General features: G+C 32.8%; 1 protein-coding gene across 1 annotated transcript; it reads right to left on the reverse strand.

The window, feature by feature from the left end:
- Window positions 1-19,006: 19,006 nt before the first annotated feature.
- LOC115990887 lies at window positions 19,007-19,996 on the reverse strand. Its single transcript, XM_031114676.1, has one exon. The coding sequence runs from the start codon at window positions 19,872-19,874 to the stop codon at window positions 19,425-19,427; it is 450 nt and encodes a 149-aa protein (XP_030970536.1). The 5' UTR covers window positions 19,875-19,996; the 3' UTR covers window positions 19,007-19,424.
- Between the last annotated feature and the right edge of the window lie 1,869 nt (window positions 19,997-21,865).

A 21,865-nucleotide genomic window follows, 5' to 3' on the forward strand; every position in this document is an offset into this window, starting at 1 on the left:
CTCAAATTATAAAAAAAAAAAAAAAAAGTTCTATTTCAAGCAAAAAAAAAAAAAAAAAAGCCCAAAAAAATTGAACTAAAATCTAGAAAAAAAATGTAACAAAGCAAGCGCCAAGCCCATGGATTCTCAACAAAAAAAAAAAAAAAAACAACGGACGGCAAGCCCAACAGATTACAGAGGTAGCAAACCCACGGATTCTCAAAAAAAAAAAAAAACACCAAACCCCAATACAGAGCAAATCGCTAAATCAGAAATAACCAAAGGCTAAAGCAAACCTTAAGCTCCCAGAATCTCCTTCACAATCCCACTAAGATCCTTCGCCATAGACCTAGGCTTCATCACCTTAGCGATCTTGATGACATTGTCGAGCGAAATGTTATCATTGTGCTTGATGTTCTTTATCTTCTTTCGGTCGCACTCTGGCTCCTTTAGCGCCTTGATGACCAGCGCGGTGGCGAAGGGCACCATGGACACTTTGGCTTGATAGTTCTGGACCGTTAGCTTGATCGTTACGCGGAGGCCCTTCCAATTCTTGGTGGTTTCCTTGGCTATGTCTTCTCCGATCTTCTTCAGGGAGAAACCCAGTGGACCGATCTTCAGAGCGAGTGAACTCGCCGCTCCGACCTCACCTCTGGTGACTTGGACGTACACGTCCACCACCTATGAGGGATCGAGCTTTGGAGGCATCTTTTGGGTCTCTGGTGGTGGAGCTTAGGGTTTGAGGAGCTTGTATGAAATAGCAAGGGGGGTTGTGAAAGTGAGTCAAAGAAACTGTGAGGTATTTCATTTTACTAACTTTTCTCTCTTTTTCTCTCTAACTATTGTCGGGGGCGGTTTTTTGCACGTAGTCACGTGTCTCCTTCTGGAAGTGTGACTTTGCTAAGTTCGGATTTTTTTTAGGGAGTTTAACTCAGAACTCGACATTGGGCCACATAGACCAATGACTTCTGGTGTATTTTTAAGTCTACAAAATAGATGAAGCCCAAAGTCTTAGAATCATGATAATGGTTGAAATAAATAAATAATATGCTTAACATAATAGCTTTGATTAAATGATAAGTTGATATGTTATTATTATGTATATTAAGTGATGTCCGATATTAGAAAATAATTAATTAGGTGTCAAATGTCCAACAATGGGGTGAGTCCAATAGTCCATGTCTAGTTGCAATTCATGGTTCATGTTCAACATAATAAGGTTTGTCCGGCAATGGTGGTTCATGTCCAAATAATATGTGTCCAATGGTGGTTCATGTCCAAATAATATATGTGCGATGGTGGTAGCTCGATTTATTGATATGTATGTTTATTAATGAAGCATTAATGAATCCATGTTTATTAAATGGTGAGATAATATTAAAATAATTTACATCCAACAGTAGAATGATAATGAATTAACATATACTTAATGATGTAATTTCAAAGATGGAGAAAGATTGACTTATCTTCACAGTTTGTAACTCCGGTTGTAGAACAACACTTCATATTTCGTAGCTCTAGCTGTATCACATTAGTGAACTTAACATTTCAGCAACCTTCATATTCAAAAGGGAAAAATGGTTGCAACTGGAGGGAGAGAGAGCATGTCCAACCATGTGCATAAGTTGGTTAAGTTTATCCCCTTTCATCATGCACTTAAATGATTTTCCCCATGTAATGCTCTTTTAGTTTTTTAGTCAAGTATGAGTTATATTGCCTTCCATAAGAAGGGCTTTTAATTTTATAAGTTTTTGTCTTTCATAAGAAGGGCTTTTAGCATTATAAATATATGTCTTCCATAAGGAAGGGATTTTGTAATGTGTTCTTGGAAGAGTGTTTGATATATTTTAAGATGTGTGGAGATGGTAAGAAGCATATATATTTTGTGTAATATGTATAGGAATTATATGTAGATACTTTATTGGACATGAGTCTTGTATATGTATACTATGTGAGACATGGAGTTTAAAGATATATGAGGAGTATGTGTGGGTATTTTGTAAGGAATGTGTTTGTAAAATATATGGAAGTGTGTGATAGATGAAATGAAGGTTAAATTTAGTAAATAGATGAGATTATAGCTGCTGCTAGAGTGGTTTTTTGTGTTACGTCATGGGTTATGTTACTTTCTAAAAAGGGAGATTTTGTATGAGAAATAAAGAATGAGATGGAGATGTGTTTTTGGGTAGCAAAATGATGAAGTTTTAGAGTATTAAAGTGTGGGAGAGATGGATAGTGTGTAATGGTGTGCTCTAAGAAGAGATATTTTTGCAAGGGAGATGGAGAAGTATGGAAGAGTTTAGAGATATATGCAGCAAAGTGAAGTTTCAAAATATTGGGGATGAGAGAAAGAGTCCCCCCTGATGTGTGGCTTGGTCCTCTTTATATAGAGCCAAGCATGTAACTAGATTAGAACTAGTTGAAGGGAAACTTAGCAAATAAGGAAAAATCTTTAACAAAGTAAGTGGTCTTCATTAGTGGGATTTTGTTTTTAAGCCAAAAGAAGCAAAGTTAGAGACTTAATGGTGCTGTCACAGCTGTTACAACTGTTAGCTGTCAAATGATGCCATTTGAAGTGAGATCTTTTGCTTGGGGGGAAAATATTTGGCATTAAATTCATGGTTTGGCTAAAAATGGTAAGATAATGAAATCATTCTATTCCTGGTACCACAGTTGGAGCCACTGCAAAATGTGCTGGAGCTATTGCAACTTCTGCAAAAGCTGTTTCTACTTCTGTTGGAGCTGTTTGCAGCTTCTACTGGAGTTGCTGTTGGTATTTTTGGCTAAGTTTCTTCTTTTGGAAAATTATATGCTTAGTCCATATATAATTTTGGTAAGTAATAGACTAGTTGGTTGATATATGATGAAGTTTTAGAGATGTAATTATGGTCTTTTTGCATTTTAACCAAATCTTGGAGAGTAAGGAGAGCATTTAATGCTAGATATGAGATATTAATATATATTTAGCCATGTGCTTGGAATTGATTTAGATGATAATAATATAATCTACATGAAATACTATAATTACATTTTTAAACTTATATTATATGATGAACATTAATTTTTATGTAAAGAGCATGAGGAGTTTTATCATTTTAAGTTTTATGTAATATGAAAAGCTTACCAAATATTACCTATTGCACACTGACCCGTCAGAGTTCAGGGAATTGGGGAAGACGTGCCAAGCAACATGTTTTCCTTTATCAACTTTGAACCACTGGAGCTTTACTAAACATACTTCTTGGCCCTCTAAACCACGACTCCCAAAATTCCCCCGATGAGACTCATGAGCTTGGATCATGAGCTAAAAATAAGATGATGTGCTATAAGCTTGAACCATGGGCTTTGACGCCTTTTGTGTAAATATGGGCTCTTTTGGGCTTTAAGAGGGGTTTTCCCAAAATCCATAATAATGTTGATGTGGTACGGGTTGCCAATGAAATGAAGCCATGTGATGTGAAAAATTTGTCCTCAACAACTCTCTCTCAGTCTCTCATTCTCTCTCTCTCTCTCTCTCTCTCTCTCTCTCTCTCTCTCTCTCTCTCTCTCTCTCTCTCTCTCTCTCTAAAATCACTGAAATGAAATGAACGAGAGTCTCTCTCTCTCTCTATTCTTTAAGACTAACTTTATTTGATTCTTTTGAATTGTGATTAGCTGAAACTTTAACTTTATTAATATTTTGCATGTTTTTTTACTTTTTAAATTTGGCTTTATCTTATCTGTTGGTGTTGGTGTGTGTTGGTATTGGTGTTGGTGTTGGTGTTGGTGAGATATTAATTGTCTTTTAGGGTAACGTGTAATGTGTATTGTGATTTGTGGTTTTGAAATTTTCTGATTGGCAACTGGTTCTTGTGATTGGGGTTATCAGGCATGAGGCTTGTCTGTTGAGTAAGGTGGGGGGTGGATGGGCACATGGGGCCGGTTTGGATATTTGAATTGGGGGAAGTAAATGCACGTGAGATGTGTGCTAGTGCAACTAATAAACAATAATTTAATTAACTAATAATTAATTGGGAAAAGCAACTAATAAACAATAATTAATAATTTAATTAATCAATACATTATAAAAGACAAACAAATTAAATAATGTTAGGCTAAACAACAATTAATAATTTTATAATTAATGAAACAACAATATAACAAATTATAGTTTATAAAAAACAAACAAATTCATGAAACAACTAAACAACAATAATTAATAATTTTATTAATATTTCAAATGAACTTATAGTTTATTGTTTATTCTTTTGCTACCCTAGGAAAAATTCCTGAGAACTTATAGGAACACCCTGGAAAAAATTCCTGGAGCGGCCACTGAGGAAAAGCCCAAATTTGAAAAATATACTAGCTTCAAACCGTTCAAACCACATCTTATACACTGCAACGCACATGTAACTACAAAAATGAGGTGCAGTATAATTATGGTCTTGGCTAAACTCTACACCACACCACATTGTGACCGCAAAAATACGATGCAGTGCAGTTATAGTTTTGACTAAACCACTCCGCAAAGTGCAATACTAAAAATGGCCTAAATCGGCACTGTGAACACCACACTCCTAATAGTTTGTAACTTTTCTATATATAGTTGGTAGAGTATTGCCCTTCCTATTGGAATTTGCCCTAAAAGCAAAATAGTTGAAAATGTCCAAACTTTTAATGAATACAAATCCTATTCACTTTTTAAGTTTTTTTGTATTTTACTTTATGTTTTACCAATCTTAATTTGTCATGTAATTATTTTACTTTCTTTATAAAATAACCAAAATTTGAAATGGAAAAAAAAATTAAGCACATGATATACCATAATTGGTAGAGCAGAAAGTGGAACATAAGATTTGTATTCACTTTTAATAGTGCAATTTACAACACAACACAGCTTTACAGACAAACTGAAACACTCTTCCCATTTTGTATATTTTTCTTATCAGGTAAAAAGTATCTGCAGTTTTTTATTTTACTTTTTTTGTTTTTCTCTTTTTATGTTAGGGGGAGAGGAATAAGGAATATTGGAATGGAAGTCAAATGGTTACTATTACTCTTAAATTTGATCATATTTCGAGTATGACTCTATCATATATATATATATATATATATATAGTTAGTTGTTATTCATTAAAAGAATGAAAGAAAAAAAAAATATATATATATATATATATATATAACTAGTCGTTAAAATTAGATTTTATGTTCGCTCTCTCAAGAAGGTCTCCAATATCATCTTAATTGGCTAAATTGTTATTCCTAAAACTTCTCTTTGAATTTTTTCAGCAATATTTATTTCCAACTAGTAATTATTTAATGTTTATTTTGTGTTAAAATATAGGGTAGATTATCATTTTTGTTAGGACATATGTGGATATTGTTAGAGACATATGTTATGTAAATTAGTTAATTTTTTGACAAAACGTACTTTTCTTATAATTGGATAGATCTAGAATGGGTTTAGTACTTCAAGAAACAAAAGTTCAAGTCTAGTATTGAAACCATGCAGCTCGACAGAAGCTGTATCTGTCAAGGATTACGAAATTCAAATTTTCAAATCTAATTTCATGCATATCCAAGTGTATGTGTGTAGGGTTTATTTTCTCACAACTCTAAACATATATAAGGATTATTTTGAGGGTCATAAAAGGTTATGCAAAGTAATGCAACTTAATGCAAATTGATTGTGCATGCAAATTGTGACCAGAGACAGAATTTGCCCTAGTTCATCATATTCCTTGTAGAAGTTGTTGCGTCTTTGGGCCAAGGGTTTTGTAACCAAGGAACTTCTTAATCTTCATCGCTGGATGAACTAAAGAACTTTGCAGCCAACATTTTCCTCAAGTTGATGTGTCAGTCACATACTTGGATCCATGCATCAATTGGTTAGTTACGTACTGGGAGTCGAGCATTGAAAGGAGAGATTGTCACTACATTACAAGTCCAATTGGGTAGTGAAGTAAGAGTTCAACTGTAGGTTGGTATTAGGTACTAGGATTTCTTTTACTTGTAACCGCTTGTTTTGATAATAATAGATTTTCGGGAGTGGTGACCTTAAATTTATCCAGTGGGTTTTTCCTTGGTGATTTTCCTCATTCGTAAACAAATCACCTGTATCAAATTTATTTTCCGCTGCATTTAACTTAGTTGGTGATTTGTTTGTGCTACCACGCTTATTGCATGTAATTAAATCTAATTAATTTCACTTAGTTAAGTTAATTGATTAAGTTACCAAAGGGGTCAATACATTCTTGGCCCATCAATTTTGATTCCTAACATTTATGCTATGTGTCAATTTGATCCCTAATGTTTTAAATTTGTTAGTTTAGTCTCTATCATTAAATGATTGATGGAAAATACTGATGTGATTAATAGCTAAAATAAAAAATTGTTTTTATGCCACCTAGGATGCAATATGGATTGCCGCATCAACTACAAAAATATAGTTTAATTAGTTTTAAATTTAACTTCATTTTAATTTTAAAAAATAATTATAATTTCAAAACTTAAAAACCTCAATTTCTAGAGACCATTCATCTTTTCCAGGGCCCAACTTAAATCTCAACCTACGTGCTACAATAATTCTTGCTAGCTAGGATCTCGATCATGAGCTGAGAACACATAATTATACCAAAATAAGCTAATTAAATTTAGTGTTAATGCAACAATAGTAATTTAAAAGTTGTTGCAATAGTAATTTAAAAGTGGTAAATTATGGAATCAATTGTAATTAGTGCAATAACTTATAATTTTTTGTTACAATAGAAGCCTAAATACTTGACTACATTAAAAAAAAAAAAAAAAAAAAAAAAAAAAAAAAAAAAAACAAACAAACAAACAAACAAACAATTATAATAACTTAGAATGAAGAAATCATTTTAATAACTTGATACAAATTATTTTTATAATATATTACAACAAAAATATTGAAGTGATAGCCTATTGCAATGAAGAGATCATTGCAATAACTTGTATAAATTTTTTTGAAATGACAAACATGAAACAATAACTTTGAATAAAGATATCATTGCAATAGCTTAACTCGAATTATTTTTATCAATTATTTGCAATCTATTGCAATAAGAATGAACATTTGTCTAGATACCAGAAGTCTATACGGGTATTGTGTATTTTTAGGAGACTCTCTAATATCTTGGAGAACCAAGAAACAATATATACTTTTAAGATCTTCAGCTGAAGCTGAATATCAGGCAATGGTAGTCACCACCTATGAAATTTTGTGGTTGTTGACATTACTCGAAGACTTGACTATAACACATCCAAGACCTGTCTCTCTCAATTGTGATAGTCAAGCAGCTTTGCACATAGCTACAAATATTGTATGTCACAAAATAACTAAACACATAGAGATAGACTTCCATCTTGTGAGAGAAAAATACAAGCCAAGTTTATTAAAACCTTTCTAGGGGAGTGTTAAGAGTTGGTGTAAACACAGGTGTAGTTGATCCAAGTGTAGATGCAAAGTGATACAGATGTAGATTTGTGAAGACAAGTTTTTACTGAAACTGCTATCTACCTAAGCTACAAGTAGCTTTCATTATTTTAGCTTAATAGCTTAATAGCTTAATATATTAACCAAGTGAATACTTAGATTAATTATTCAGATCTAGGTTAAACACAAATAAATCATATCATGCAAAGCAACGGAAAATAAATAACACCCCGATATGATGACCTAGGAAAACCAATGAAATGAACTGTTTCAAGGTAAAAACCTGGAGAGGATTTAACCTAACTATCCTCTAGATAAAACAAATCCACTATAAGAGAATCGAAGTTTTTACAATCAGATTTAACCCTAAATCTATTGCTACCTCATGTAGTAGCTTACTGACACAACCACGTGCAAGCTCTGAATCCACGAACTCCTTCTCTTCTAGGATTTACAACAACACAAGCCACCTTGCTTGTGACTTTGAGGTCCCACTCAAAGGTTTCAGATCACCATTAGTAATGATCTTGATGCAGCAACTATGTTCTACCAAATGCTTGATTGTAGTTTTTGCTCCGGTAGATTCTTGTGTAGTTAGAAGGTACAAAACCTCTCAAATCTCACAACAAGTAACACATAAGTCTTTTTCAGCAGCATCAAAATGAGACTAGGGTTTCCCTTTTATATGTGGAGAAGTTTAGATGAAACCCTATACATTTTCACAAGCTTGGGCCTGTTTAAAAATCTGCTGAAAAATCTGTGCCTGCGATTCTCGATCGATTGAGCCAAATTCTTGATCAGTCGAGCAAGGCAGAATTACACTCTCTTTTTTTGAACTCAAATGGACTTGAAACTTAAAACACCCACTTTTAAACATTTCCTAAAACCTAGACTAGACATGTTCTCAGTTTGCCAACACAATACAAATGTATTTCTAAATATTTTGACCTAAATCTTTAAAACCTAACAATCTCCCCCTTTGGCAATCTGTGACAAAACACACATAAATAATGAAATGCTTAAATTTAAACACCAGCCCAAATACAAGTTATTGCCCTAATACAATCCTTACACAACTAGTAACTATTAGTTGCTAGTATAGACAGCAATTGTTGAAAGAATTAACCTGTAAATTCCTGAAACACTAAAAACAAACCATAAACGCATGTATGGAAGATACAGTATAACAATCTAAATCAAAATCTGAACTTTGAATTCACAAAACATATGAATAGACAGTGAACACATCAATATGAATAACCTCATCATCATCAATTATCATAATCTATAACCACATCAATGTTTGTGAATCAAAGACATTGACAGATATAAACATAGAAATATAAACACAAAACCAAAAATAATATCAAAATACATCAAACTCCCTCTAAATACAACAAATCTACTCCCCCTTTTTGTTACGTATTGCCAAAGGCAACATCAATCCTCAAAGGATGGAGGAGGTGGAAAAGCACTCCTATACTCCACAAAATCTACTCTCAAAAAAGCAACCTCCATCAACAACTCATCAAGAAGCTGATCATGAGCAACCTGTGTAATCATGAAGGACTGCATCATAGCATGGAGTGAAAGAGGAGGAGCAACCGAAGGATCAACATCCTCAGTACCACCAGCAGGATCCATAGCAACAGTCAGATCCACAAATGTCTTCTCAGCAGCAGGCATAGCACCAGAGGCAGAAGCTATAGTAGAAGCTTCTCCTCATGATCTCTTAGACGTCCTAATGCTTGGCTCAGGACTTTTCATTTGTGCCTGTTGCTATCTAAGATAGGTGGCTCCTATGGGGGCAATGATATGTACTAACTCTAAAGGAGGAAACTCAGATAACCATAAAAACCTCAAAATCCTAAAAATAAACATAAGGAAAAAAAACTTTTGACTCTTACTAGTACTCCTAGACACATCAACAATAGTTTGAATAAATATAGAAGGAAAACACATGGAACCATCAGTGACAAAAGCATAAAGAAAAGCACATCTCTCTATAGGAATAGTATGAACATGTGAGATGGGATAGATGTTATGACATGTAATTCTCAAGTATAAAGAATTAAGCTCAGTGAATTCACAAGAATTGATTCTTGGTTCAAAACCCCAAGAAACAAGACGACCACAAAGAAGTGACATCATGTCATCAACAGCAAGAAACTTAGTGTATGGGTATGTGGGTTTATGAACAATAGGCACTCCTAAAGCTTTAGACACTGTTTGCTTATTTATTGTGAATTCGTGACCTCTAATCCAAGAAGTCAAGTAATGACCACCTGTGGCCTCAGAATACACAAAAAGGTTAGAGTAAAACTCTCTAATCAAAGCTACAGGAGAAGGATCAAACACCTCACACAAAGAAAACCAATTCCTAGACACAAAGTTCCTACGAATGGAAGGGTCTAGCTTACTCAAAACTATATCCCTCTCATCCCAGATAGACCTATATTTGGTCAAGGTCTCATAAGTGTCTTCACACTTATCAGTGAGAAATCTAACACTATCAAAATGAGCAGAACGAGAAGAGGAAGACTCAGGGTTCCGATTGGCTCTAGTTTTGAACTTCCTACCAACCTTAGGAGCCATGACTAAGAATCAGAAACAAAGAAAACAAAGAAAACAAGAAAAACCAAGGGCAGACTACATTAAGAAGAGTTAGAGACAAGATAACATACAATTTTGAAAAACTATATGATGCATGACAGTTGAACACATATGATGCATGATCTAATGCTCCAAAACAGTCTGATTTCATCACAATTTTGAAAATTGACAAAGGAAATTTAAGAATTTTAGAAAAATCTCAAATTTTGAAAAACCTAAATCTCAAAAATCCTTATATTGATCAATTGAACAACACAAGAAGTTATAATTACTCAATCCATCAACAACAAAAGCCAATTTCACTTAATTTTGCCCAATTTAACAAAATCCCCAATTTTCTCAAGAACATTAGAACCCTAATTTTGAAATTTTTAATCAATCACAAAAATTTTGAAATTAAAGCATGTGAATCATGTTGATATGATGCATGAACAAAAACCCATGGTTCAAATTTGATCAAAAAAACCATAATCATCAAAAAACCCCCAAAAATTTGAAAATGTGAAATTTTTTGAAAAATGCATGATTATATGTAATTGATGAAAAAGAAAGGTCAAAAGAGTCTTACCCTAAGTGTATGAAGAAAACCTTTAAAACTTTGACCAAGAAAACGACAAAAAAAAAAATATATATATATATATATATAGATAGAGAGAGAGAGAGAGAGAGAGAGAGAGAGAGAGGGATCAGGAGAGGAATCGGAGAGAAAGACAAAGAAATTTTGAAAAAGTCAGATTTGATTCCTATATGTTTTTAAAAATCGAAATCCAATCGGTCGAGAGGAATTGAGCAGGAATCGAATTTCACATGAAATCAGGCTCGACTAATTGAACAGGAATTGGGACGGAATCGAAGGAACCCAAGACTCTAAATTAAAAACTTGTTTTTCTTCTTCACATTTCGATCAGTCAAAAAATAGACTCGATCAGTCGAATTTTAAAGAAACAGAAATTTTGAAAAATTCTAGAAAAATTTTTCTGCAGAATTATTTGAAATACTGTTTTTATGATATGACATGTATGTTCATGACTTCAAATGATTTTCAAAACCAACTTTTCAAAGAAGAAATCAAAAGTTAACAAATTTCCTCAAACTTTTCTTTCCTCACTCCCCAAAATGCATTAAACACATCAAGAAGTTTGATTTTAGAAGGCCATAAAACTTAACACACAATTACATGTATCAAATTTAATAAAGTTTTGCTTGTGGTGTATGCAACTAGTAAGTGTATGAGATAATCACACAGTGATATGTAGACAGAAAATAAGCACAATTTCTACATTATTCATCACATAAGTTTGAAAGTAACTATTTCCTAAAGAGTTACATCATATAACTCTCACATCTCCTAGAAAACATGCTTACAACCATGCATTATTATTATAATAATTCTTTTTTTTTTTTGCTTTTTCTTTTTCTTTTGAAGCATATTTTACTTTATTTTTCTTTTTTCTTTTTGCTTCTTTAAACTAATGTACAATAACACCTTAAGAATTTTGCTGTGCAAGTGCTACACCTTACCAAGCACGACTTTTATGATTTGCACACAAGTGTTCATGATTGGCGAGTAATAGTGGTGAGATGGTTATTTATGTCTTTCTCCTAGGGTTTTTTAGTCCTTACAATCAAAAGAATGTGACTTCAAAATCAAGAGCATGTGATTAAAAACCATAAACAACTCACAAAATATAAGCACTACATAGCACAAACTAGCAAAGTGTAGAAAAATAAAGCTCATCAAAGCTAAACAAGGTACACGACATGAAATGTAAATTTCATAGGCCAACCTCAATTACAAATCTTGAAGATGTATAATACCAAAAAAAAAAGTGTTATGATTTTCTTTTTCTTTTTTTTTCTTTAAAAAAAAACTGAAAAACAACAAAAGCAAACCTAGAATGCAATGCAATGTATGAATGTTATGCAAATGCAAACCTAAAGAAAAAAAAAAATTGGTCACAAGAGATAGAAAGAATTAACACAATGACCATTTCAAAAAGACTCACTAAGACTGAGTCTTTTGCATCCAAACTCTTTCAGATGCATACTTGGAGTTGGAATTTCTATTAGAGTTTACCCTAATTTCAGCTCCAGTAGTGGTATAAAGGCTAAGAACCTTTACCAACTCATGAATAAGTGTCATAGGATCTTGTGCTTTTGGCACAGGCACTTGTGGTTTGGAAGCTTGCTTTATAGCTTGCAACTTAAAGCAATTTGGTCTAGTATGTCCAACTCCACCACAAAAATGACAAAACCACTAAGGTTTGTGATTTTTCTTGCTTCCAGATTGATTGGGTTTCTTAGGTTTAGACTCACTCAGATCTACCCTAGTTCTTCTAAAAGCTAGAACTCCATCCTTATGTACCTTGACTTCAAAATGGGTTGTATGAACAACAGAAGTTGATGTAGCAAGTACAAACTTAGGGCACAAAGGTAGATCCATTCTCAACAAACCCTAAACCTATTTTTATCAAAAACAGACTTTTGAACATGTAACATCTCATCTAGTTTAGAGGTAGAAGTTCTATCTATTTGTTCTCTAGCAACAGATAATTCTAATTCTAAACTTTTAACCTTTCCAAGCAAGGACAGGTTCTCAATTTTAACAAAGTTCAAGAGTTCATTAGCATCAAACAACTTTAGTAGCAAATTCTTCTTTTCTTGTTCTAGAATATTTATCTCTTTCAACCCTGATTCAACACTCATAGCATCTTTAGCTGCTATCTTGCAAAGCTTGTTGTAAGCTTCTTGCAAATCTACATTCTCAGAAAGTTCCCCATCAGAAAGGTTCTCATCAGCAGCCTCAATTTCACTTACTACAACAGTAGCAGTGAAAGTCATGAAGTTTCCTTCTTGATCACTTTTAGACTCATGATCAGAAACTTCATCATCACTCAAAGTAACAGCCATAGCTTTACCTTTGAATCTCAAGAGAATTGGACACTCAGATTTTAGATGACCATAACCCTGACAACCATAACATTGTTGTCCTAAAGAACTATTAGAAGATTGACCTACTTTATCTTTTGATTTTTCAACATTATTGTTTTTGGTAGTGTCATTCTTCTTAACATTCTTAGTATCAACATTGTTTCTATTTCTTGCCCTCCTATTATCATTTCTCAGAAAATTTCTAAAGTTCTTGGCAAGATAAGCAATCTTAGTAAAAGAAAGTTCATCATCAAATCTACAATCATCAACATCATCAACAGATTTCAAGGCCATAGATTTGGATTTACTAGATTTTGGTAAGTCAGATTCATAAGACTGAAGAGATCCTACAAGTTCATCTACAGGAATAGAGTCAACATCTTTACTTTCAGTTATGGCAGTTACTTTAGGTCTGAAATCCTCAATTAATGATCTAAGAGTTTTCCTAACAATTTTAGGTTGATCATACTTCACTCAAATTAAAAGCAAAATTGACAATATCATTCAACTTAGCATAAAATTCATCAAAAGATTCATCATCAGACATTCTAATTCTTTCAAATCTAGAGGTCAACTGCTGTAATTTATTGATCTTTACTGCCTTAGTGCCTTCATGCACTATTTGTAAGATGTTCCATGTAGTGTAAGCAATCTCCACATTTGAGATTCTCATAAATTCTTCCATAGAAACAACATTGAATATCGCATTCATAGCCTTACTGTTAAAGCTTGCTGCTTCTTTTTGGGTAGTAATCCATTCACCAATAGCAGGGGTCAAGGATCAACTCTAGGTTAAAAAACCTAAAAACAAGAGCTAACCTGCTCTGATATCACTTGTTTGTTCGTTTAGACCCCTTAAACCAAATTGTTTAACATAATATATTAACCAAGTAATTACTTAGATTAATTATTAAGATCTACGTTAAACACAAATAAATCATATCATGCAAAGTAACGGAAAATAAATAACACCTCGATATGATGACTTAGGAAAACCAATGAAACAAACCGTTTCAAGGTAAAAACCTGGAGAGGATTTGACCTAACTATCCTCAAGGTAAAATAAATCCACTATAAGAGAATCGAAGTTTTTACAATCAGATTTAACCCTAAATCTATTGCTATCTCATGTAATAACTTACGAACACGACCACGTGCAAACTCCGAATCCACAGACTCCTTCTCTTCTTAGATTTATAGCAACACTAGTCACCTTACTTGTGACTTTGAGATCCCACTCAAAGGTTTCAAATCACCATCAATAATGATCTTGATGCAGCAACTATGTTCTACCAAACGCTTGATTAAAGTTTTTGCTCCGATAAATTCTTATGTAGTTAGAAGATACAAAACCTCTCAAATCTCACAAAGAGTAACACACAAGTCTTTTTCAGCAGCATCAAAACTGGCTAGGGTTTCCCTTTTATATATGGAGAAGTTTAGATGAAACCCTAAACGTTTTCACGGGCTTAAGCCTATTTAAAAATTTGCAAAAAAAGCTGTGTCTACGATTCTTGATCAATTGGACCTAATTCGCAATTGTTTGAGCAAGGCAGAATTACACTCGCTTTTTCTGAACTTAGATGGACTTGAAACTTAAAACACCCACTTTTAAGCATTGCCTAAAACCTAGACTAGACATATTTTGTTCTCGGTTTGCCAACACAATACAAATGTGATTCTAAATATTTTGACCTAAATCTTTAGAACCTAACAGGATAAACTTAGATATATAATGAATATAAATCTTTTGTTCCATTTTTTATGCTCCATCAATCACGATTGCCTTTCCAAAATTTGAAACCTAATTTAATCTATATATACATATAAAACCGAAGCTTTTGGAGCTCCCACAAATTTCCACATCAGCATAATATTTAAAAAAAAACATTAAAAAAAAATGTAATAAAAGTTTTCTAAAACCCGATGCTCTGCCTTTCCCTTGCACGAACCCGACTTTTTTCTATCCAACGTCTCTTATGCTCTTTCATAAATTCTTAACTCTTCGACAACTTCAGAAGCCAGAAATACTTCCTTAGAATTATCCCAAATCTGCCAATCTGATGCTTCTCTTTTTGTGTCATGGTCTCTTCTCTTCTTCTACTTTGTTTCTTGTGAGCTTTGCAATACAATTTTTTCATTGTGGTCTCTGCGTGTTCCTCTGCTCTCGGTCTTCTTCGTTTTTTCTATCAGATCTTTCTCTGTTGGTTACCGCTTCTCTCTATTGGTTTTTGAGTTTTGCTTTGGGTTATCAAGTTATGAATGAAATAGGGAAGTTAATCAAAGAGCGGACAATGGAGCTGAAAGTGAAAGAGAATGAATTTGAGTCTATTGATGGTTGCATTAAAGAGAGTTCAGAAAAAATTAAGTCAAAAAAGAAGATATTAGATTTGATAGAGAAGAAATTGATAGACCAGTCTAAAGAAGTTCAGTCTAAGGAGAAGCAACTTGATTCAGTCGAAGAATTGTATAGAAAATTTTGTGAAGATTTTGAGCTAAAACAGAGGGAGTATAATGCAATCCGAAGATCTATTGAAGAACTCAACGAGGAACTTGAATTTAAAGGAAATCAACTGAATTCTAGACAGAATTTGATTAAAGAGTGTGACAAGGAGTTCAAATCAAAACAGGAAGAGCTTAGATCAATTCAGAAAGCAATTGTGGAATGCTTTAAGGAACAAAAATCAAAGGAGAAGGAACTTTATTTGGTAGAAAAGTCCGTCAAAGAGTGCACTGATTCTCTTGAATCAAAGGAGAAGCAACTGAAATTTGTCCAAGAAACAGTGAATGGTGGGTTTGTAAATTTTGAAATGTAAGTACATATTGGAAGAGAACATGTGGAGGAGATAATATGAAGATTAAGAAAATAAATAAAACCTAAAAGCAACAAAGAATGAGTGGAGGTGAAAAAACGTTAGTTAAAAAAAAAAAAAAAAAAAAAAAAAAAAAAAGGCTGTCAAATGTTAGGTGCTGCGGTACTTTGTTAGGTACTGCAGTACTTGAGATGAGATACGTGTAACAAAAAAAATTGTCAGGGATATTACAAATTGGGTTTTACTAAAATATATTAGTAAACCATTTTAAAAAAAAAATTTAGTGAAAAATTAAGTAGCTTAAAGAAGTTGAGAAGAGCTTAAGAAAGGGAGGAAATACATTCTTGAAAAGCATTGAATAAAGTTTGAAGATGTAAGCACAATTGTATATTTATTCTATTTACTAGGTCTTTTGTAATACTTATTAAACCAAATATAAGAGTACATTATGATTATAGCAATATATTACTTCATAATATTACATGTTTCATCTTATATTAGAGCCAATTTAGCTTTCAATAATTGAAATTTGAGAAATGATTAAACCTGAACATGTTAACGTTTGATTTAATTTAAAATAATCTCATGCATCGCACGGGTTAGTGACTAGTTTAAAAAAATGTTATGTCTACAATATTTTTACATCACTTTTATAATAAATCTTAAGTGATAGGTTGTTATTGATTATTATTAATTAGTAAACAAAAGAGTAAATTTCAGTAGTAAGTTTTAACAACTTACTATTTAAGATGTGTTGTAAAAATTTTGTGAATATAAACATAGTACTTCTCTTTGATTAATTATCCGCAGTTTGCTAGAAGACACGTACTGGGTCTAAAGTATGTTGATGCAAGTTAAGTTGAGAGTATCTAAAACAATTATGCAAAGTTCAAAAACATTGAGACATGAAGAAGACTTCTATTTGACTAATGATCATCCCCACATAGTAAGTCATCCAAATAACTAGATGTCTCCGATCTAGAGAGATTCAGCCAAGTTCTACTCCGGGAACTGGCGACTGAACCCGTGAACTAAGCGTCGCGATCCTTTTTGTCCTATCAATGTGCGAGGCTCGCTGCTAAGTTCATGGGGATCTCCCACCTTACTATTTTAAAATTTAATCAAGTAGTGATGGAAAAAGATAATGTGTTTGATTATGCATGGCAACTATTCATTGAATTAAATACATAGTGTATGTTAATGAAGTACTATCTAAGATTGATTTTACCATGAGTGACCTTCTACTTAAACCAATAAAATGGTGCTTCGTACGATGCACACGACCTATATAAATATAAAGTCATTGTTTCTATTTGATAATTTTACTTATAAAATTTAACTCGAAAAATGGAAGTATCTGATCTACAAAACTAAAACCAAGTAGGCTTGTGGTCCAAAAGATTAAAAAAATTGAGAGAGTGGTGGAGTTTGAGAAAGGGATATGCAAGTATTGTCTAATGTATAATGTGGGAGAGAGAAGAGGGAATCCATGTGAGGACTGAGTTATACGAAATATGTACAGGAAGATTTGCCAGCTTGCTCGATCTCATTTATTTTATGTAGCTTGGAGATGTCGCTATTTGACAACTTTGGATTTATGCTAATAAGATAAACCACCCAATTCATAATACAAGGGGGTTGGGTTGGAACTCTTGCCCCCATCAAACCTAAGCACCTCTCTCTCTCTCTCTCTCTCTCTCTCTCTCTCTCTCTCTCTCATATGTTTCAAACCGAATAAAAATCATCTATCCACTTTGAGTGTTTCATATTATTCTCCACCAATTACACCATGAATATTGCAAGTCCATATTCCCTCCGACAAAAAATATATATAAAGAAAAAATAAAATTTTCCACTAATTAGCTAGCTTATTTCCTTCAAATGATCAATAAATAGTTAATTCAATCAATAGTCACTTGATCCTCAATTGTGTCAACTATCCTTTTTTATTTTTCTCTTTACTATTTATTAAGATTAAGAGACTGCTATAAATAGAAAGAATGAAGTTATTTTGTAGTGAGTGCATGGATTTCAATTAATTTAATTGGTAAAATTTATCGTTATTGAATAAAAAAATTAGACTCAAATCTGACCTATATAAAAAGGAAATCCGTCATCATGGGATGAATATAAAAAATTCAAATCATATGGTATCATATATCAAAGGTTCTCGAGCTGTGAAGATGAAGGAGGTTGCCGATATTAAAGTTGATTTTCTTTCAAAAGTTGATGGCTTAACTTAATTCCACAGTTATATAAAAAGAATAGGCGTAATACTCACAATCATTAGCCTTAAGATATAATAATTTATTGGGTATTCTATTTATTTTAGAAATGCCTACCCTATATTCCCTCTAATTGTTTTCTAACAAAATGTGTTATAATTTTTTTTTTTTTTTTTTTTGAGAATCAAATATTGTGTTATAATTAAGCTTCAGCATTTGACCCCATTACTCATATTTCTCCAATGGCAATAGTACTTGGACCCACCATCACCGTTAGTGGCATGTCACTTCGTCAACCAGCTAGGACAAGTTATTGATATTTTATGAAAAATTAACGAACTGCTCTTGAACTCTTTTATTGAATATTGGCTTATTAGTTGGACAATTAAATTAGGTTTAAAGTCAAAGGAATAATAACTTAATTGTTAGGCTAACACTCTTGTCAATCATTGAAATGGAACTGACCTTAAAGCATTTTTACAATATTAACCAACGAAATTAAAGGAGCAATTAAGGTTTTTCTCCAAAAAAAAAAAAAAAAAAAAAAAGGAGCAATTAAGGTTTCATTTTTGACAAATCGTGAATGGAATCATTTCATGTCATTGTCGTTTTCTAAAGGAATAAGGATGTATATTTATTCATTCAGCCAAAAAAAGAAAAGGATATATATTTATTCTTTAGAATAAAGGCAAAATTGTAATTCTAAACCAAAAATACGTAAATTTTGATTCAACCCACTTCTTTTTTTTGAAATATTATACATAATTTCATATGCCAGCTATAAAATGGGGTGAAAGAAACAAGAAGTATAAAATCACATGGGACAGTACTAGTGACTTTTATTACAACTATTCTGTGCTTAACGCCTTCTTATTAATGATTATTGATCAAGCACAACACAAACTTTTTGCTTAAACTTTATTTCAGGACCCAATGATTTTAATCATAATGAGGCTAAGAAGAAAGAAATTAACACAAACCATCTCACAGATTCAACAAAACACATATAAATTCAACTCAATTTGGGCTACTATATTAAGAGTCCCCCCAATTATTTTCTTCTCATGCTCAAGGAAATAAATTTGTAGGAAGAGAAAAAAAGAAACATATTTACTTACAACTTTTGGAGGGTGTGTAAAATACAATTTCATTTTTAGTACAAAGATTTCTCTCTCCGTCATAAATTTTTTTTCTCGAGAAGCAAACGGATTCATGACCTCATGAATTGTGGAATCCCGATCTGCCATTATTATACACAGACCGAAACACACAAAAAAAAAAAAAAAAGGCAAACAAAGTAATTAAAACTTATCCACAAAACCAATAACCCCACGTACATTAATCAAAACCGGCCCCATTGCATGATTGAACCCACTTTGGTTATCGCTGGAAAAAAAAAAAGAATTTTTAGTATTTAAGACTATACTAGTCTTCTGAGATGCTCTCAAGATGAGGTCTCCATACTCCAACTCTGCCATTTCTACGATCTCTACGTGAGGATTTCTTTTCCGATATGACATTCTCTAGGTAACGATCACAGTCTTCTGAGACATCATTGTTGGTTTGACACTTTTTGCTCTTCTTGGAGGACTTGTTGCCACTCTTTTTCTTTTCTGGAAAAGAAGATGAAGGGATCAAGAAGTAAATGCTTCCTCTTTTGAGCTCAGCCTCTGGTGAGAGTATTAAGATTTTGCGTACAACGCCTTGAGAGCATGGTTTGCTTAGGACATGATTTGGGTTTGCCTTAAGGACCTCACCAGCAGTGATTGGACCTGTAAGCTCTTCTACGTAGCCATTCAAATGGACTATGCGGATCAAGTCAAGAGCTCCACAAGGAAGAACACAAGCCAAGCAACACCTTAGACTGTTACCCATGACTATGAATTAATTTTCTCTTTGTGTGTGTGTGCGAAACTGATCGAATTTGGGAAAACTTTTTGTGATTGTGAGTTGGGACTCTCTTTTTCTTCTTTCTTGGTATGATGAAAATGAAATATGAATGTGACCAAGGGGTGGACAATGTGTTATATATAGGAACAACCGTACTCATACGAACACAAAGTAGAATGTAGTATATTATTATAATGGATTGCAAAATGACCAAAGTATCCTATGAGTGAATTTCAAAATATTGGATTTGGTCTAAATATGATGCCCTTCCTTCTAAGTGTAATCTAATTTACTTAAGCCGCCTCGTAATGCTATATGACTGCAATTGTAAATCATCTTTAAGACTAGTGGGGTTTATTTTATTATTTAATTTTACTTCAAATATAATATTATATACATGGAAATGAAATTTCCCACATGACATGCATGGAAGCTTATAGTCTATAGAGGCGGACTATATTGTTTACTTTTTGACACATTTCTAGGAAAGGAGTTATTTATATCACATTTTTGTTATGGTATCTCAATTCATATTACATTTTAATTCACATGACATGCATGGCAGCTTCTAGTCTATATATAGAGGCGGACTTTATTGTTTACTTGTTGACACATTTCTAGGAAAGGAGTTATTTATGTCACATTTTTGTTATGGTGTCTCAATTCGTATTACATGCATGTTCATAATACAAGATAATTTACCCAAAATAATAATAATAATAATACGAGATAGGGTAATAAATTGCTAGCACTAGTCGAATTATGAAGAGCGTAGCCCAGCTTGTAGCCTTATTATTAATTAGTGATTATTGTAGCCTTATCATTTTCTAATTATGATATGGAGAAGGTTTGGAAACTTTCAAGATGTTTATCAAAAAAACAACCAAAAAAAAAAACTTTCAAGATGGGGTTAGGGACTTAGGAGTGCTTATCGTACATTATTTTCCAGTTTTATTTTATTCCTCGATTTCTGATTTCAAGTAATCAACCGAGAGTTATTTTTTTAAAACACAAAAAACAACACACCATTTCCTATACACTGACACCTTGATTTATTATAATATGCATCCAAGCGTTGCCAATGGAACTGAATTGTAAGTATTAAACAAGTATCACAAACTTGTAGTGAAGGAAGAAAGTATCACAAACGGATAATTGAACTCGGGCCTTATTCACCAAAACGTAAAATGAACTCGAGCCTGTTGCACTGAAATTAAATAATACTAATAGCAAACAAAAGAATACTATTGTAAATCTATTCTTTTAATATTCAATGTCATCGGTATTGGCGCAATACCTTAAGTTGACAATAAACTATTTGTAAATGGTAAAATGAAACTGCTACTGTAAGAAATTGGATCCTAAACAATGGATGAAGGACCCATATTGAAACCTTAGTTACTAAAAAAATATAAAATAAAATAGGAGAATTATATAAGGACAAAGTTTGACAACAAATTTAATTGTAGCCTAAAATTACAACTCTATTCAATTTTTTTTTATTGGATGTGAATTTTAATAAATCTACCATTATATTACATATTCTTCTTATACCCTCTGTTTAATAAAACTTTCAGAAGATTAAAGATTAATAGCTATATCATCAATCAAATGTTTAAATTTCAAATTTTTATAGTTTAAAATTATGCATAAAAACTAAGTTTATGGATTGAATTGTAAATAACATTCGATTGACATAAAATTTGACTTGTGTTAAGAACATAAAGAAGATGCAATCCAAACAGTTAAATTTTCAAAGTATGTAGTTGTGGGGCCAAAGAGCTTGACAATCCCAGCCCACTCTGTACTGGGCCTAAGGCCCGCACCAAGGAGGGAAAAATGTCCGAGGACGTACAAAGAAAGCCCAAATGGCCTAGAGATGTTACCGAGGACGATCTTGTCCTCGGCACTCTAGACCCCGGAAGGAAAGAACGGCACGCCATCAAAGGCAACTTCCTAGAGCACCTCCAGAAGAA

This window comes from Quercus lobata, chromosome 1, assembly GCF_001633185.2.
Source record: "Quercus lobata isolate SW786 chromosome 1, ValleyOak3.0 Primary Assembly, whole genome shotgun sequence".
Taxonomy (NCBI): Eukaryota; Viridiplantae; Streptophyta; class Magnoliopsida; order Fagales; family Fagaceae; genus Quercus; species Quercus lobata.